This window comes from Macaca thibetana, chromosome 12 (genome assembly GCF_024542745.1).
Source record: "Macaca thibetana thibetana isolate TM-01 chromosome 12, ASM2454274v1, whole genome shotgun sequence".
NCBI lineage: Eukaryota > Metazoa > Chordata > Mammalia > Primates > Cercopithecidae > Macaca > Macaca thibetana.
The window spans coordinates 46,095,633-46,111,794 of record NC_065589.1 but is presented as its reverse complement, the minus strand read 5'-3'; the positions used below and the strand labels follow the sequence as shown (position 1 = coordinate 46,111,794).

Genomic DNA, 16,162 nt, shown 5'->3' with positions numbered 1-16,162 from the left:
AAATAAAGATGAAAAGAAACATGTAAAATTTATCAGAGGAACAAAAGAGCAATCGTATGATCCATTCTGATAGAAAGAAGCATTTGATAAAATCCAATACCCATTCCTAATAAAAATTCTTAGTCAACTAAAAATGAAAGAGAGTATCTTTCATTTCATGAAGAGTATCTACAAAAATTTTCCACAAACACAGCTAACGGTGAATTACTGAACGTTACTAAGAATGAGACAAAGTTGCCTACTACCACCACTTCCATTCAACATTTTACTGGAGGTCCTAGCCAATGTAATAAGAAACAAAAGGCATAAAGATGGCAAGGAAAGCCGGGCGCGGTGACTCACGCCTATAGTCCTAGCACTTTGGGAGGCTGAGGCAGGCGGATCACGAGGTCAGGAGATTGAGACCATCCTGGCTAACACGGTGAAACCCCGTCTCTACTAATAATACAAAAAATTAGCCGGGCATCGTGGCGGGCACCTGTAGTCCCAGCTACTCGGGAGACTGAGGCAGGAGAATGGCATGAACCCGGGAGGCGGAGCTTGCAGTGAGTGGACATGGCGCCACTGCACTCTAGCCTGGGCGACAGGGCGAGACTCCATCTCAAAAAAAAAAACAGGCAAGGAAAAAATAAAATTATCAGGTCACAGATGACATGATTATATACATAGAAGACCCAAAACAAATCTACATACAAACTGTAAGAATAAATTAATTTAGCAAGGTTGCTGAACACAAAGTCAATATATAAAAATTATAGTTTAATATATCAGCAAATGAATTGAAAATGAAATTAAAAGAAGATCCTATCTTCACAGTGTGTAAGAACAGTGTGAAGAGCAAGAATTTAGTGGTGTATTTAGTACTGTCCAGGGGAAAAGGAACGATTAGTGGCCATATATTTCAATTACCTGACTGCCAAAGCTTGTTCAAAACTGACCCCTTCTGCTCTGAATACACGCTCATACTCAAGAGTCTTGGTAGAGTCCTGGGACAATTCCTTACTAGGAAATTAGGAGCTTCACATCTTAAAAGGATGGATGAGATTATCTGAGCTGAAGCCAGCCAGTCCTTGTGGGCCTGACTGCTCATGGTGAGCCTGAATTGGACTCAGTTCACTCCTTTTTTAGGGCCTGATGGCTAGCTTTTGGGAGCAGCTTTAAACAGGACTGACAGGCACCCACCCACTTGTGCCTGCTGCTATAGTAGCCACTCAAACACCTGAGGACAGAAGAGCAGCTCCTCCCCTCAGCAGATAAGGAAGGACCCACAAATCGTGAGAACAACTTCAGTCAGCTGCCTTTTTTTCTTCATCTTTTAAGTTCAGGGGTACATGTGCAGGATGTGCAGGTTTGTTACATAGGTAAACATGTACCATGGTGGTTTGCTGCACAGATCATCCCATCACCTAGATATTAAGCCCAGCATCTATCAGCTGTTCTTCCTGATGCTCTCCCTCCCGCAACACCCCTACTCCGAAAGGCCCCAGTTTCTGTTGTTTCCTCACCCCCTTTTGTCCCTGTGTTCTCATCATTCAGCTCCCACTTGTAAGTGGGAACATGCGGTATTTGGTCTTCTGTTCCTGTGTTGGTTTGCTGAGGATAACGGCTTCCGATGCCATCCATGTCCCTGCAAAGGACATGCTCTCGTTCCTTTTTATCAGCTGCCTTTTCCACCCCACTTTCCTGGCAGAATAAGAAATCGTAACCCCCAGTTTTCCCTCCTCTTTCCCCCTTTTTCCCCACTTGGTCCAGGAAGATAAGAACAAATCTTGTTTGTCTTCTGCCCATGCTATGACTGTCTGTTCTCTGTGTGAATGCTTATTTGTTTCGAGGGAAAAGAACCAAACTGTACTTCTAAACCCTAGAACTAGACAGCTGTTATCAGACCCTATACATGAAGCTACATTCTAATGGACAGTTTAGCATCCCAGTTAACTTGATATGGTAGTAAATCGATACCGTGAGATATTATCAGCATTCTGATCCCTGGAAAAGGGTATCAATCACTGAAAATTAATAAATTTGCTTACTAGTTAATTAGGCTACAATGAGTTTAATTACTCTGGGTGCACTAACCGAATTTAATACCTGGACATGCAAAGCTAAGGACTGGATGCTAGAATGACGTAGCCTACCAAGACACTGTGCTGTGTGTGAAGTTCATGAGGGCAACCAACATGCCTTCCACACTAACATTTCTATCTTTTCTCCCTGTAACTAAGGCAGTGGTTTGGAAGTCACTTTATATCGAAGTGTAATTCATTATAATTTGAGGGACTATAGTCTGGAAGTGTTTAGTTACCAAATGAGAGGGCCAATTTAAAAAATAATCTTAAAAAGCACCCAAATACTGATGTCAATTTAAAACACTTTTCCAACACCAGAGCTCACAAAAAATAACCATCAGGGTATTCAATAACTCAACAAATATTTATTAGGCACCTACTACACAGCCAAGCATTCTGCTCCTGATAAACCACATAATCAACAGAAAATCACTGCAATGAAAATACAGTGTTTCACTAAATTACTCTGCTTACATACTCCAAACATTCATTGCAGGAAGCACATAATTTTAACATACCTTCATTGACATCTTTGTCTTGGGATTTGGTAGAGTTAATTCCTGATGACGATGGAACTTCAGAGTCATCGGGATTTTCTTCAGCTGATAACTTTCCTTTTTCCTGAAGACTCTGTGATTGGAAATTAATTAATGATTCCAAAAAATAACGCAGACTTAGCTCTCCCCAGCCACAGAGTATCTGGTTCTAGTCCTAGCTTTGCCACTCAGGCATTTTGTGACCATGGGTTGGCAGTTTATAGAATAGGACATTTGCCTCATTTTCTAGTCCTACAAAACTTGAGCTGTGAACACATACACAGTAGGTGGAATCTAAGTTTGAATACTGTCAAAGCATTTCAAAGTACTTAGATCTTACCCTTCAATCTGTCATTTGTAAAACTAAAAATAAAAAATCTTAATAATCTCATTAATGAACACATTGTATGCTAACATTTTAAATAAAAAGATGACTTGGTGGCTCACGCCTGTAATCCAACTACTTTGGGAGGCCAAGACAGGCGGAACCCTTGAGCTCAGGAGTTTGAGACCCGCCTGAGCAACGTGGAGAAACCCCGTCTCTACAAAAAATATAAAAATTAGCAGAGTGTGATGGCTCACACCTGTGGTCCCAGCTACTTGGTGGCTGAGGCAGGAGGATTGCTTGAGTCCGGGAGGCAGAAGTTGCAGTGAGCCGAGATCGCGTCACTGCACTCCAGCCTGGGTGACACAGCGAAACTCTGAAATAAAATAAATTAAAAGATGAGTCCATACTAGTCGCATGAATTATTAAATAATCTGCCGGCCAGGCACAGTAATCCCAGCATTTTGGGAAGCCGAGGCGGGTGGATCACGTGGTCAGGAGTTTGAGACCATCCTGGCCAACACGGTGAAACCCCATCTCTACCAAAAATACAAAAATTAGCCAGGCGTGGTAGAAGGCGCCTGTAGTCCCAGCTACTCGGGAGGCTGAGGCAGGCGAATGGCTTGAAACCAGAAGGCCGAAGTTGCCGTGAGCCGAGATCGTGCTACTGCACTCCAGCCTGGGCAACAAGAGCGAAACTCCGTCTGAAAAAAAAAAAAAAAAAAAAAAGAATCTGCCAGCGAACTTAAAAACGTTTCATTACTTTTATTTTCTCTTGGACTTGAAGTAAGCAAGAAGATACAAAAAGTTCAGATATTTCTAAGTATGGGGAAAAAAAGGTATGGGTGAAGATTATCTTCTTATCGGACAATACTTTTTCATGGACTATTACTTCACACCAGCGGAGACTCCTCAAAAACAGGAGCTCAATCGTTCCAGTTCAGAAAAGGAGACACTGGGGCCTAAAGAAGAGAGGTGAGCTACCCACCCACCGTCACAAAACGACTCAGTGGCAAAGCTAGGACTGGAACCTGAGACTGTAACTCCAAACTCTTCTCCCCACCTCCCATTTAACTTACCAGCGTTAAGCTACCCTGAAATAAAAACGTAGTATTAGGGGGAAAAAGAAGAGGTTACCACCAAGACGAAAGGTTTTCGGTGGGCGAAAACGTTTTAAGGATTTTAGCACAGGGATGAGGGGTGAAAACCGGAGTTTCGGTAAGATAAGGAAGAAGCTGCTGAAAGTTCCCAGCCCGCCCCCATCACGGTGAAAGCGGTCGTCTGGGTCCCCGACACCTAAGTGTATTAGGGCAACGAGAGTGAAGGGCACCGAGGCCTAGCATCGCCTCACTTTCTTCTCGCGGGTTTTTCTCTCTTCTCTCCGCCGTTCGAACTCCTCGAAGGAGATTTTCCCTTCCAAGTAGTCGATGAGTTCCGGACTGAACCCTGACATGTTTGCAGGGTCTGTCTGTGCAACCCCAGGAACCGGGACAGAGAACCGGAAGAGCAGCGCCTTCCAGACGCTACCTCACCAGGGCCAGCAAAAGCAAGGAACCGGCGTCCTTCCGCGAAACCCGCCGGGTCTGCGCCGCAGCCGCAGCACTCAGGTTCCGCGTGCGCGCCAGGCCGGGACCTATATATAGGAGGCGCGCCCCTTGCAGACTCGGTCGGCCGACTAGCTCAGCTTTCGGTGCGGAGTATTAGATAGCTCAAAAAAAAAAAAGTGCTTTAAATATATTTTCTTTAACCTGGGTGATTTCCCTCAATTCTTCACTAAGTGTTAGTTTCATTCTCCCAATCCATTTTTTTTTTTTTTAAAAGACGGAGTCGCGCTCTGTCACCCAGGCTGGAGTGCAGTGGCGCGATCTCAGCTCACTGCAACCTCCGTCTCCCGGGTTCAAGCGATTTTCCTGCCTCAGCCTCCCGAGAAGCTGGGACTACAGGCACCCGCCACCACGCCTGGATAATTTTCTGTATTTTTAGTAGAGATGGGGTTTCACCGTGTTAGCCAGGATGGTCTCGATCTCCCGACCTCGTGATCCGCCCGCCTCGGCCTCCCAAAGTGCTGGGATTACAGGCGTGAGCCACCGCGCCCGGCCTCTCCCAATCCATTTTCTTTCCTGAAGGTTCTTTAAATTAATTTGGTCACTGCTGTGTGATATTTTTTTCTTAATTGAACCATTTGCTCTGCCACGTGCATGTTTCACTCTCCAGTTCTCCCCTGCCACAGAAAGCTAAAACCCTCCCCCAATGTATGCTTTAAATTTCACTCCCGCCATTTCTCCCCCACCCGCGCCCTGCTCCCACCCGAAATCCTCAAACTCTCCCTTTCCTCAAGCACCTTCTCAGTCTGTAAATACGTTCACCTGGGCTTCCTGTTCCACCTCTCCCACCCAAGTTTTCTTCCTTTCCTAACAGCAAACTTTCAGAAAGAACCAAATACTTGGTATGGTTACTACACACTGTTGCCCGTATTAGTGTATAATAAATATATAGGCCATCTATTCTTTTATACATATTACATACATTTCTCAAAATAATCCTTTCTTCTTAGTAGGTGTTATTCCTAATGCTATTGTCTCTATCTAATAAGTAGTAGAGCCAGGATTTGAACCCTGGTTTCTGACTCCAGGTCCCATGCTTGTAACTATAATATACTGCCTTCTCTGAATGGTACGGTTTTTCAACTCCACATTCCTGTGATTTATATTTTCCCTTATATTATAATTATCCATTTGTCCAATTATAGAGACACTAGCTGTAAACATCTTGACAACAGCCCTAACTGATGCATCATTGTAAACCCTACTGTATGGCCTAATAATTTGTGCTGAAAACACATTTGTGAATTATATTGGATGGAATTGAAAGTGCCTTTGGAACCTGGGGCAAGGGAGCTGGAGTAGGGAAATGAAGCTCAATATGAAGCTAAGGTTAAAGACAAGTTACAGGGAGAGTATCACCTAGCCATCTTTATGACAATCCTGGTGAGGATAAACAGCAGAAGGATGGGAGAATGAGGGGCCAGGACCTGCAAGGACAGGACTGCCAGGTGAGAAAAAATATATATATATCTTTCAGCTAGAAGTCATTCCCTTTCTCATGAGGAAGGATCCTCAGAGTCCTACCTCCGTATAAAATATGGAAGGTGAGCAGGGTGGAGTATGTTAAAGCAATCCACTTAAACCACTTACAGGGAAATTCTCCTCTAAATTTTTCCAGACAGTGGAGGAACTGTGTCTAAGTGGAATTTAGGAATCTTGAGTCCTAACTCTCCTAGGGGAAAAGAAGAGAAATCAAGTGAGGAGGGATGGTTACCTATAAGGAGAATACTCTCCTAAGACCCAGATGACTTAGACTATCTTGTCTTATTGTTGGCTATCTGAAATATGGGAATAACAATTCTGGAGATATAGATTCATATTATGAAGAACAGGAAGCAGTGAACAAGGGGTAGGAGGGTGGTTTTTTTGTTTGTTTTGTGTGTGTGGTTTTTTTTTGGCTATGGAACACCTTAATGACATGAAAGTTATTTTAGCAGTCAGACTGTTGCAACATATCTTGAAATTTCAATCTTTCTGTTTTTCTTTCCCCCTCTTCCTTGGGAGAGATTTGTCTCCTGATGAGTCAGAGGTATCCACATTACCTTGGGATGAAGTGGAATGGTTATGGAGATGAAGTGGAAAAATACATTCAGGCTTGTTTTGAAAATCAAAATGGAAAGTCTGAAGGAAGCAGAACATTGAATTTTTACCATGACCATGCAATTAAAAGCATACATTCTTTCTTCTTGCCAGGGAAAAGAGCCAGGATGGGCTGGGACCCTATGTGGGAGACTATTTTTCCATGACTTTATTAATTGTTCTGAAAAAGCTTGTGATAGCTTTGTTCTAGGCTAGCCTTTCAAGGCTGTTTTCAAATCAAACAGCCTTGCAAGGTGGAGCTATTGTCTCTTTCTGGGGCAGGGAACAAATTTTTTTTCCGAACAGTGTAATAAATGTTTCCCTCTGGGCAAAGTTTGGGCGTATTTGCTAGCAGTGCCATTAGAAGAGTGGGGATTGCCTAAGGTTGGAGTTTCTCAGCTTTGACACAAACCCACTGTGCACAGCATACACCTGGACGCACATTCACATGGCCCCCTTGATACTTGGGGAGTAAGGAAAACTGATGTAAATGTAAAACTCATGTCACTACCTGCCATGCCATCAGTAAGAAAGTCAGTTGTCTCAGACATAAGGTGTCTCATGTATCTGCCAAGTTTGATAAAAGTGTAGAAAGCTAGTGTGTAGCTTGCAAGTAGGATAAAAGCTCACACTCTTAACAGTTCTTGGCCACCCTAGATCTGGGACAGAGGACAATAGGCCAAGTGCTGGGGAATGAGACACTCACTGAAGAGGAGCAGAGGCTCCTTTCGGTGTTGAGAGATTGCCAAGGACCTATATAGGGAAGTATCAGAGACTCCTCCAGGGCCTAAAACACCTGCAGAACATTTATTTGCATTGGAACAAACACTACATACACTTCATCTATGTTCTGGCAGTAGTTCTCAGCCAAGAGCAAAATCATTTCCCTAGTGAATTTTAGAAATGTGTGTAGGTAGGTTTTGGGGTTTTGTTTGTTTATTTGTTTGTTTGAGACGGAGTCTCGCTCTGTTGCCAGACTGGAGTGTAGTGGCACGATCTCGGCTCACCGCAACCTCCATCTCCCGGGTTCAAGTGATTCTCCTGGCTCAGACTCCCGAGTAGTTGGGACTACAGGCGTGAGCCACCACGCCCAGCTCATTTTTGTATTTTTACAAGAGACAGGGTTTCACGATGTTGGCCAGGCTGGTCTCGAACTCCTGACCTCAGGTAATCTGCCCACCTCAGCCTCCCAAAGTGCTGGGATTACAGGGATGAGCCACCACGCCCAGCCCCCAGGAGGTTTTGATTGTCAAAATGATAGGGCAGGCTGGGTGCGTTGTCCAAATGTCCCATGTGGACGCCCTTCCTTTTCAATGCCCTGAAACTGGTAAGCATTCCCTTTCTGGAGGTCTTAACACTCAGAGCAGGGACAGTATTAAGAAAGGGGAAACCAACCACTAGTACTTGGAACTCGACAGAGGTGAAAAACTCCCTACCACTCTACCATTTATATGAATAAGCTATACTTGTATGAGGAATAGCTCATCAAGAATTACTTACATTTTTTAAATGGCAAGAAAAAAGTTTTGACATTAACTAAAAGGAGCTTCCATTACTGTGTGAAGACTGGATGAATAGCACATGTTTATTTCAATTCAACAAGTATCTATTGAACAATTGCTCCATGCTAGGCATCGTACTAGCTGCTGGGGAAATAAAGGTGAATTAGATATGGTCTCTGCTCACAAAGACCTCATGACTCTTCAGGGGAAACAGACACATATACGACTAATTACAATAGAACATCTTAAACCAGACACAAAATCTGTTCTTGCACAAATATTTTATTCTTCATATACAATATCAATAATCCACCAAAAAAAAAAAAAAAAAAAGCCACAGTAAACTATTTTGAAATGCACAGACTAATGTTAGGACAATGTTGCATTTTAGTGCAACATTCCTTTTGCAGGAATCATAGAGGAGATGATGCAGCTATCTATAAAGATACAGGAAAAGCAGCTATTCCAAATGTGAATATGGGAATCAGAATAACTCAGCATGAGCTAGAGTAAGGAGGGCAGGGGCTGGTTGGAAAGAGAGGAAATCACCTGTTTCTACTTTTCCTTCCTGAGGAGGTTGTGTATGAGAGCAAGGGCTGGGGCATTGCTAGAATATTTGATGTGGCACAATGTCCACCTCTGAATATTCTGGCAAAGAGCATCTTCAGAGGCATTGACAACTTCTAAAATCCCATGTTTGTTGTGGTTGTTTGCTTCCATTTTAACTTAATTGTGGCTGTTTATCACTTGCCCTCATTTCTTATGAAACTAAAACTGTGAGGTCTTTTAGTAGTGTATGCGGAACATGGGAATGCGTCTTCTTTTTAGGAAAGGAAGACAAATTTTAAACCCAACCCCCTATCACATATAATGAATTTTACTATACTAAAAGTGAGCATGTCCCTTAAAAAAAAAAAAATTGGTTGATAAAAGATAATAAACTTAAAAGACAAGTTTTAAAAACAAGCTTAAAGAAACATCTAATTTAGATTATAATCTTTTTTCAGTTTGTGATGTTTTTGTAACTCCTACAAATGCATGCACTGCTCTACATCAATATTTATGGTTGTACAGGAAAAACACTCCATAAATATGCATAGAAATCATAGTTCCAGCGATTTATATGTAAATATGGAAATGTGGAATAAAATCATTACAAACTGAAAAATAAAAGTGAGGGGGAAAGAAACTCCACGAAAGTTTAGCTACAACAGTGGTTGAATTTTTCTAATGAGAGGCTTCATCTGTAGTTTTACTACAGACACCTGAAAGAACAAGACAATGTTATAATTAAATAGAAACTGAAGACTACACAGTCAAACCAACGACCCCCAAATCAACATATTTTAATGAAAACTCTTTTTTTCATCATTTTCTCACCAGAGATGTAAGGAACATAGAGCTCATAATTATGAAATATACTCCAAATCAGAAGCTTTGTGTGTTTTTTTTTTTTTTTCCATAAAGGTGAATAATTCCTGTTCTTTTACAATACCACCAACTGGGTGCTTTATCAGTTTCCTGCCCTTTATTATTACCTCATTCCATGCTCACATGAAAGTATTTATTTGATATTTTCTATGATACTTTCTGTAAGGTAGAAACTAGTATCTGCAATTTACAGATGAACAAACTGAGGCTTACAAGCAATTTATCTGCCTTTTACTAAGAGAGGTAGTATGCCATTAATAACTATTCTCTGATACCCTAAGGCCTAAGTGTAAAAAATAGTAAAGAGAAAACTTCATTAACATCTTACTGTTTCTCCTATTTTATTTTCTCATTTTAGAACAATATCCAAGGGCATATTCCACATGGTAAGTTATACGTTCTTTTTAGAATAGCAATCATTAGTTTTTAATCATCACATTTAAAAGAACTAATAATGAAAACCCTTTCACAAACACCATGAAGCACAAGAAAGACATGCTTCCTCAGAATTTCAAAATTACACTTGTGGGAGAAGGGGAAAAGATTTTAATTATGATTCCATTCCCTTTATCATTCAGCTAAACAAAAAGCTAATGGATTGAAATCATAATGTATTTGCTTGGAATTCACCATACTTGTTCTTTTTTTTTTTTTTTTTTGAGACGGAGTCTCGCTCTGTTCAGCCCAGGCTGGAGTGCAGTGGCGCCATGTCCAGTCACTGCAAGCTCCGCCTCCCGGGTTCACGCCATTCTCCTGCCTCAGCTTCTTGAGCAGCTGGGACGAAAGGCACCCCCCACTACGCCCAGCTAATTTTTTGTGTTTTTAGTACAGACAGGGTTTCACCATGTTAGCCAGGATGGTCTCGATTTCCTAACCCCGTGATCCTTCTGCCTTGGCCTCCCAAAGTGCTGGGACTACAGGCGTGAGCCACCGCGCCTGGCCAATCATATTTGTTCTTTTTAAATGGTAGGTGTTGGTTTGATAGGAATGCTAAAGTACTAAGAGTAACGAAATTCGCTGGGCGTGCTGGCTCATGCCTGTAATTACTTTGGGAGCACTTTGGGAGGCAGATCACGAGGTCAGGGGTTCGAGATCAACCTGGCCAACGTGGTGAAACCCCGTCTCTACTAAAAAAAAATAAAATTTATCTGGGCATGGTGGCGGGCACCTGTAATCCCAGCTACTCAGGAGGCTGAGGCAGGAGAATCCTTTGAACCCGGGAGGCGGAGGTTGCAGTGAGCCAAGATCGCACCATTGCACCGCACCCCAGCCTGGGTGACGGAGTGAGGCTCCACCTCAACCACAACAAAAAAAGTAATGAAATTCAAATCTTAATAAATGTTTAAGTTTTTTCTATGAGAAAAATGCCATTCTTACTAATAGTCAACCTTTTCTTTCTATAGGTGAGGAAGTTCAAGTTCAAATATATGCATAATACTTTATCCCCCAAATAACCATTCTTTTAATTTTTAATTCCCATCTAATCCAACAACTCAATTTGACATATGTCTTTATGTAGATTTTCCACATAACTTAGCTATATCACTTGGTCTGGAAAAAGATACAGGTAAGAGTGTGGCCATGTTATTAATTTAATAATCCTATTAAGAGAGATAATTCTATTATTTTAATATGTCTCTGCCTGGATAACTATGCTTAAAAAATAAAAACTGTCATTTCTTTTTAAAACAAGACTGTAAAATACCTTAACCAAATCCAAATACTTAACAGTGAGGAGTATAAGCAGAACTGAGCACTTATTCCTAGGAGGAAATAAAATTATTTTTTCAAATAAATACTTTCAAAATATCTACTTTATGGCTGACTTGTATGTTTAGACAGATCCTGCGAATAAAGGGCCAACTTTTACCTGAGCTCAGAAGTTTCAGCCTTTGAGATAATTGTGAAAGGAGTTTTTCTGCTCTTCATAATCTGCAGATGCAGAAGCAGTAAGTTCTGATTGGAAAGAGAGAGGTCTAGGATTCTCATTCGTGGGGAAAGGATTTGGAAATGTTCCAAGATCAAGACCTCTGCCCTTGAAATATGCCTGAAGGCTTCTGAAAAACTAAAGAGAGAAAGAGAATGGTCAATACCAGATATAAATGAAACACCAAAAATAAAGGTGATTTTTTTCCCTCTGTTTTTCCCCTGAATTGACTTTAAGGCTAATCTAAGAGGCAAGAGGTTGGAAATCAAAATCCAGAAATACAAGTACATGCTTCAAATACTTCTCCTCCCCTCCCCTGTACCTTCTTTCTGATATTTCAACCCTAACCAAAATAATTCACCATTTTTAGTGAAAATTGAAGGAAGACTATGGAACAGCACCACAGTCGAAAGATTCATTGTGAACTATCTGAGTACTAAGGTCAAAGATGAAAATGAACTCCATAATAAGCAGCTCAGTATCTCCTCTTCCTTAAGATGACATCTCTGTCACTGCCTTCTTCCGTAGTTTCTTTTCAGATTTCCATTAGGAAATGAACACAGAAGATGTGCAAAGTGCTACTTGCTTCGATATGGGCAGGACAGGCAAACTCCAAAACTGGGGCTTAGCCCAGGATGGTTCTTTGCTTTGCCCAGAAAAGAATTTAAGGGCAGGCTGACTGTGGTAACAATCTTTTATTGAAAGATACTGCTCCTGCCAGAACAAGGCTAACTCACAGGTAGTGCACCCAGAGTTGACAACATATAGGTTCTTAGCAACTGTGTTTTTATCCATTTTTGAATATATGCAAATTAAGGGATGGGTTAATGCAAATAGAAGGGGGTTATTTAGAGCTTTCTAGGAAAGAGGTGGTAACTTTTGGGTCATTGCCATGGAAAGGAGTGGTAGCTTCCAGGTCATTGCCATGATATTTGTAAACTGTCATGGCACTAAGGGGAGTATCATATCCTAATGAGCAATGAGAGCAGGTCGGGACCACTTTTGTCGCCATCTGCTGGTTTCACCCAGTGTTTTTACTTTATCCTGTCTGGACCAGATCCTGTTTTGGTCAGCAGCTGTGACCAGAAAACAAATCCTGCTGGTCTTTTATCTCAGTTTATTTTAATCCTATGTTTTTATATTTCACATCATTCACTTTAGAAAAACCATATTTCAAAATAGTCATGTCAACATGTTTATTGTATTTGGCATATTTTTTAAAGAGAATGTTTACTGATCTTTTGAATTCTATTTTATAGAATATGTTGAAAATATGCCCAGCAAATTGATACCCATGCAGGGCCAACTTTCAGTTTTTGCAGTTGAGCTTGGCAATTGCTAGTTACATGATAATTTGTTTTATCATCAGTTCAATCTAAGCTATGCACGAGCAATTCCCTGTTACACTCTTGGTTTTGTATATGTATTAGAAGTCAAGGCTACAAAGTCAATGTATATATAAGATCAGTTACAAATGAAATGCACTCTGTGTGTATAAGATTGTTTCTAAATATAAATTTGTTTCTCTTTACAGAAACAAATGTAAACTGGCCAGAGAAACAATAGGTTGCCAACCACTAGGGTAGTAAAACTCTGGTCCAATCCTGTTGGAGAATCTTCTCAACCCTTGGTAGCCCCCTTTCCACTATGCTCTGGAAAACAGAATGCTGTGTGCATAAATCCAAAGAGGCATTAGTTCTATCCTGAAACCCAGGCCCCAGGTGTGTTCTTACCAGATCTCTGTTTCTGGGGTTGTTGAGTGGCTTCCATTTGTCTTTGTTTCTTAGTGTGGCTCCATTCACATGCCAAAGCAGCACCAGGGCAACACATAGTAGCAGGAGAGATGCTCTGGTCATGGTGGAGTGAAGCTGAGTGAAAGAGGGGATGGGGGAGCTGTCAATGATCATTGAGAGAGATAGTCAGGGAAGAGAGAGAGAAAGAGAAAACATCTATAAAGGCAGACAAGGAAGGAGAAATAGCATATTGGTTCATCTAAGTTTTACAGCCATATTTTTTCCAGATTGACTTCTAAATGAGGACCCCAAAATCCAACTGATTAGCTTAAAGTAGCCCATCATGATGAGAATGTTATACAGTGATAAGCAAAACAAGTATGAACATAACATAGAAAGTCTGAGTATGCCTCTTTCATCTTTGAATAAAAAGTACTTTGTTGTCTCCAAAGAAACTGCAATTCTTAAAATAATAACAAAAAACAAAACCTTAAATTACTTTTAAGCCTTAAGACAGCGGTCTTAAAAAAAGAAAGAAAGAAAGAAAGAAAGAAATTACTTCAGATACCCTGAGCTGAGAAATACACCTTACACACACATCTGAGACAGACAGACACGTACCACAACAGCGTGAGTAGAGATTGTCTTCCACTCCAAGGTGTGAAATGGAAACTGAGACACATCATAGAAAAGGCTAATAAAGCTTACCAGGAGTTTGGTTTTGCCTGGTCCTCCTAGGTAATCCTGCCTACAATTGGCAAGGCAATTCATGGGTACTTATAACCAATGGATTGGGTGCAGGTGGAAGTCACTGACGTGAGCAAGGAAGTTCAAAAATAATTATTTCTTATTCATCCAGAGCACAAGACTCTTGAGAGTCAGATCCTCAAGCTTTTTCAGGGATAAGCTATTTGCCTTAGAAATGCGGCAGCCGTTCCTTGAACCACTAAATATTTTATGGGGATTTTATAAAACACACAAAGCACTTCCACACAGCAAAGTGATTTTCTCCTTTTTTACTTTTAAGGGAAGGGATATACATAGCAGCTAGAAATATGATGATGATGATCCCACCTATTAGAATGTTCTTTGGGAGATACCACTTTTTCAAGTTAACAGCATTTTTTTAAACAGAAAATTCTTTTGTGAGAGACAAAAATTACTCTTTTTGACCTATATCTTGTACTTTTTCTGAGAATCCCAAGAAGCTTTACAAGTTTTAAATAGTAGAATCGTTTATCATAATATCCCTTCAAAATAGAGCAAGAAGATAACACATGTTTCATGGAAAAAAGAAAAATTACTATACTTACAACATTCCATTGCTGAATAAATGCCATCTGTAGAAAACGGGAGGCCGAGAAATTGGACTTGAGTTGTGACGTTGCTTTGGTTCCAGTGATTTAGAACAAAATTTAGGACAAGATATTTATTCAGAAGGCTGGTGATCTGGCTGGAAACTATAGTCTCAGCCTTGCCATCTTGACCCTGGGCAAGTTACTACCACCTCTGCCCTTCATTTGTGCATTTCCTCTGTTTATTCAGTCAGCAGACTTTTAGAAAGTGCCTACTCTGTGCCAGGCACTGCAATAGGCTTTGAGGATGAAACGGTAAGAATAATAAATACAGTCCTTGCCCTCATTAAATAGAGTAGTAGGCAAGATAAATATTAATCAAATCATTATACAACCAAATGTGTACATATAAGTCAACAATCGTTTTTATGAAATAGCGAGTGCTATGAAAGTACAGAAAAAGGAAATTTGACTTAGTCTGAGGGCCAGGGAAGGCTTCTGTGATGAAATGACCTTACATCCAGTCAATTGAATAGGAGTTGCCTAGGCAACCTGAGGAGGACAGAGGGAGAAGCGTGTCAAACAAGGTGAACAGCTGTGCTAGGAATGAAATTACACATTAAAGGTACTGAAATTATACCAGGCATAGAGGGAGCAAGTGAGGAGCCTGATGCAAGATGGGGCCAGAGAGGCAGTCAGATTATGATCTTTCAGCTACAAGAAATGCTTACTAATTAAAAGGGTTTTAGGCATCTAAGCAGCTTGATAATACTTGCATTTATTCTGGTTGCAGTGGGAAGGACAGACTGAGCTAGAAAAGGGGGCTGCACAAAGCCAGTTGGGTGGTTACACAGTAGTCCAGGCAGGAAAAGATGTTAACTTGGATTAGGATGGTGTTAGCACAGATGCAGAGATTATAGGTAGATCTGAGAGAGATTTATAAGGGATTGTTAATGTACTGGATACTATGGGGTGGGGGGCTAAGGAGACGGGAGTTTCAAAACCAATTGCTAGGTCTGTGTGTTATGCAGGTGAGTGGGTTACAGTGCCATTCACCAAGATATCAAACCCAGGCATGGAGGAGTGAAGATCATCATTCCATTTGAAATGTGTTGAGTTAGAGGAGGCTTTGAGATTTCCTCATGGGGATGGAGAGTATGCAATACTCTGGAGTTCAAAGGAGAAATCTGGGAAGGAAATGCAAATTTGGGAGTTGTTGGTATAGAAGTGAATGAGATTACGTCGGTAAAGGTTAGAATATGAGGAAAAAAGGAGGCCACAAACTTGAGCTTTGAGAAATGTTAACATGTAACAGCAACATACAGGAATCTACAAAAGAGATCCTGGAGTTGAGAGAAAATCAGTAAAGTATGGAAGCAAGAGAAGAAAGTGTTTCAAGAAGGGACACACTGGATAAAATGGGTCTATGGAGCATTTGAACTGTTTTGGTAGAAAGTTATATTAGAAAGGAGTGGATAGAGAGCAAAAAGATTGAGTATAGCAAGCTCTTAGAAACGCAGCTATGAAAAGAAAGAAGGTAGTTACTAGAGTGAGAAGTAGAGTCAAGGAAAGGTGTTGTAGTTGTTAAAATGTGAGAGGCTTGTTTGTTTAAATGTCAGTGATTAGGTGAGTAAATGAACACCCCGGAATTTTATTACATCACT

The 16,162-nt window shown here is 40.9% G+C and overlaps 2 protein-coding genes across 4 annotated transcripts in view; both read right to left on the bottom strand.

Annotated features, from left to right (window-relative positions):
• Positions 1-4,567, bottom strand: part of GTF3C3 (general transcription factor IIIC subunit 3) — a 35,575-nt gene extending 31,008 nt beyond the window's left edge. The window contains exons 1-2 of the mRNA XM_050752813.1: positions 4,279-4,567; positions 2,585-2,696 (exon numbers count right to left, since the gene is read on the bottom strand). Coding sequence (XP_050608770.1) covers positions 2,585-2,696; positions 4,279-4,380 — 214 coding nt within the window. The 5' untranslated portion in view covers positions 4,381-4,567. The remainder of the gene's footprint in view (positions 1-2,584; positions 2,697-4,278) is intronic.
• Positions 4,568-8,380: 3,813 nt separating this feature from the next.
• C12H2orf66 (chromosome 12 C2orf66 homolog) lies at positions 8,381-15,826 on the bottom strand. 3 transcript variants are annotated; one of them, XM_050750473.1, is made up of 3 exons: positions 13,204-14,260; positions 11,414-11,608; positions 8,381-9,377 (listed from the first exon to the last, which is right to left on the bottom strand). In XM_050750473.1, the coding sequence occupies exons 1-2, from the start codon at positions 13,375-13,377 to the stop codon at positions 11,429-11,431; spliced, it is 354 nt and encodes a 117-aa protein (XP_050606430.1). In that variant the 5' UTR covers positions 13,378-14,260; the 3' UTR covers positions 8,381-9,377; positions 11,414-11,428. The 3 variants fall into 3 exon arrangements, with proteins under 3 accessions (XP_050606430.1, XP_050606432.1, XP_050606431.1); XM_050750475.1 differs by lacking the exon at positions 8,381-9,377 and adding an exon at positions 14,517-15,826 and having other exon boundaries at positions 11,368-11,608; positions 13,204-13,338; XM_050750474.1 differs by lacking the exon at positions 8,381-9,377 and having other exon boundaries at positions 11,368-11,608.
• Positions 15,827-16,162: the final 336 nt, after the last annotated feature.

Bases quoted from the DNA above. Each gene is read 5' to 3' on its own strand.
- C12H2orf66 (XM_050750473.1), bottom strand. From the start codon at position 13,377: ATGATCATTGACAGCTCCCCCATCCCCTCTTTCACTCAGCTTCACTCC. The intron at 11,609-13,203 runs GTAAGAACACAC...TTCTCTCTTTAG, and splicing joins ACCCCAGAAACAGAGATCTG to TTTTTCAGAAGCCTTCAGGC.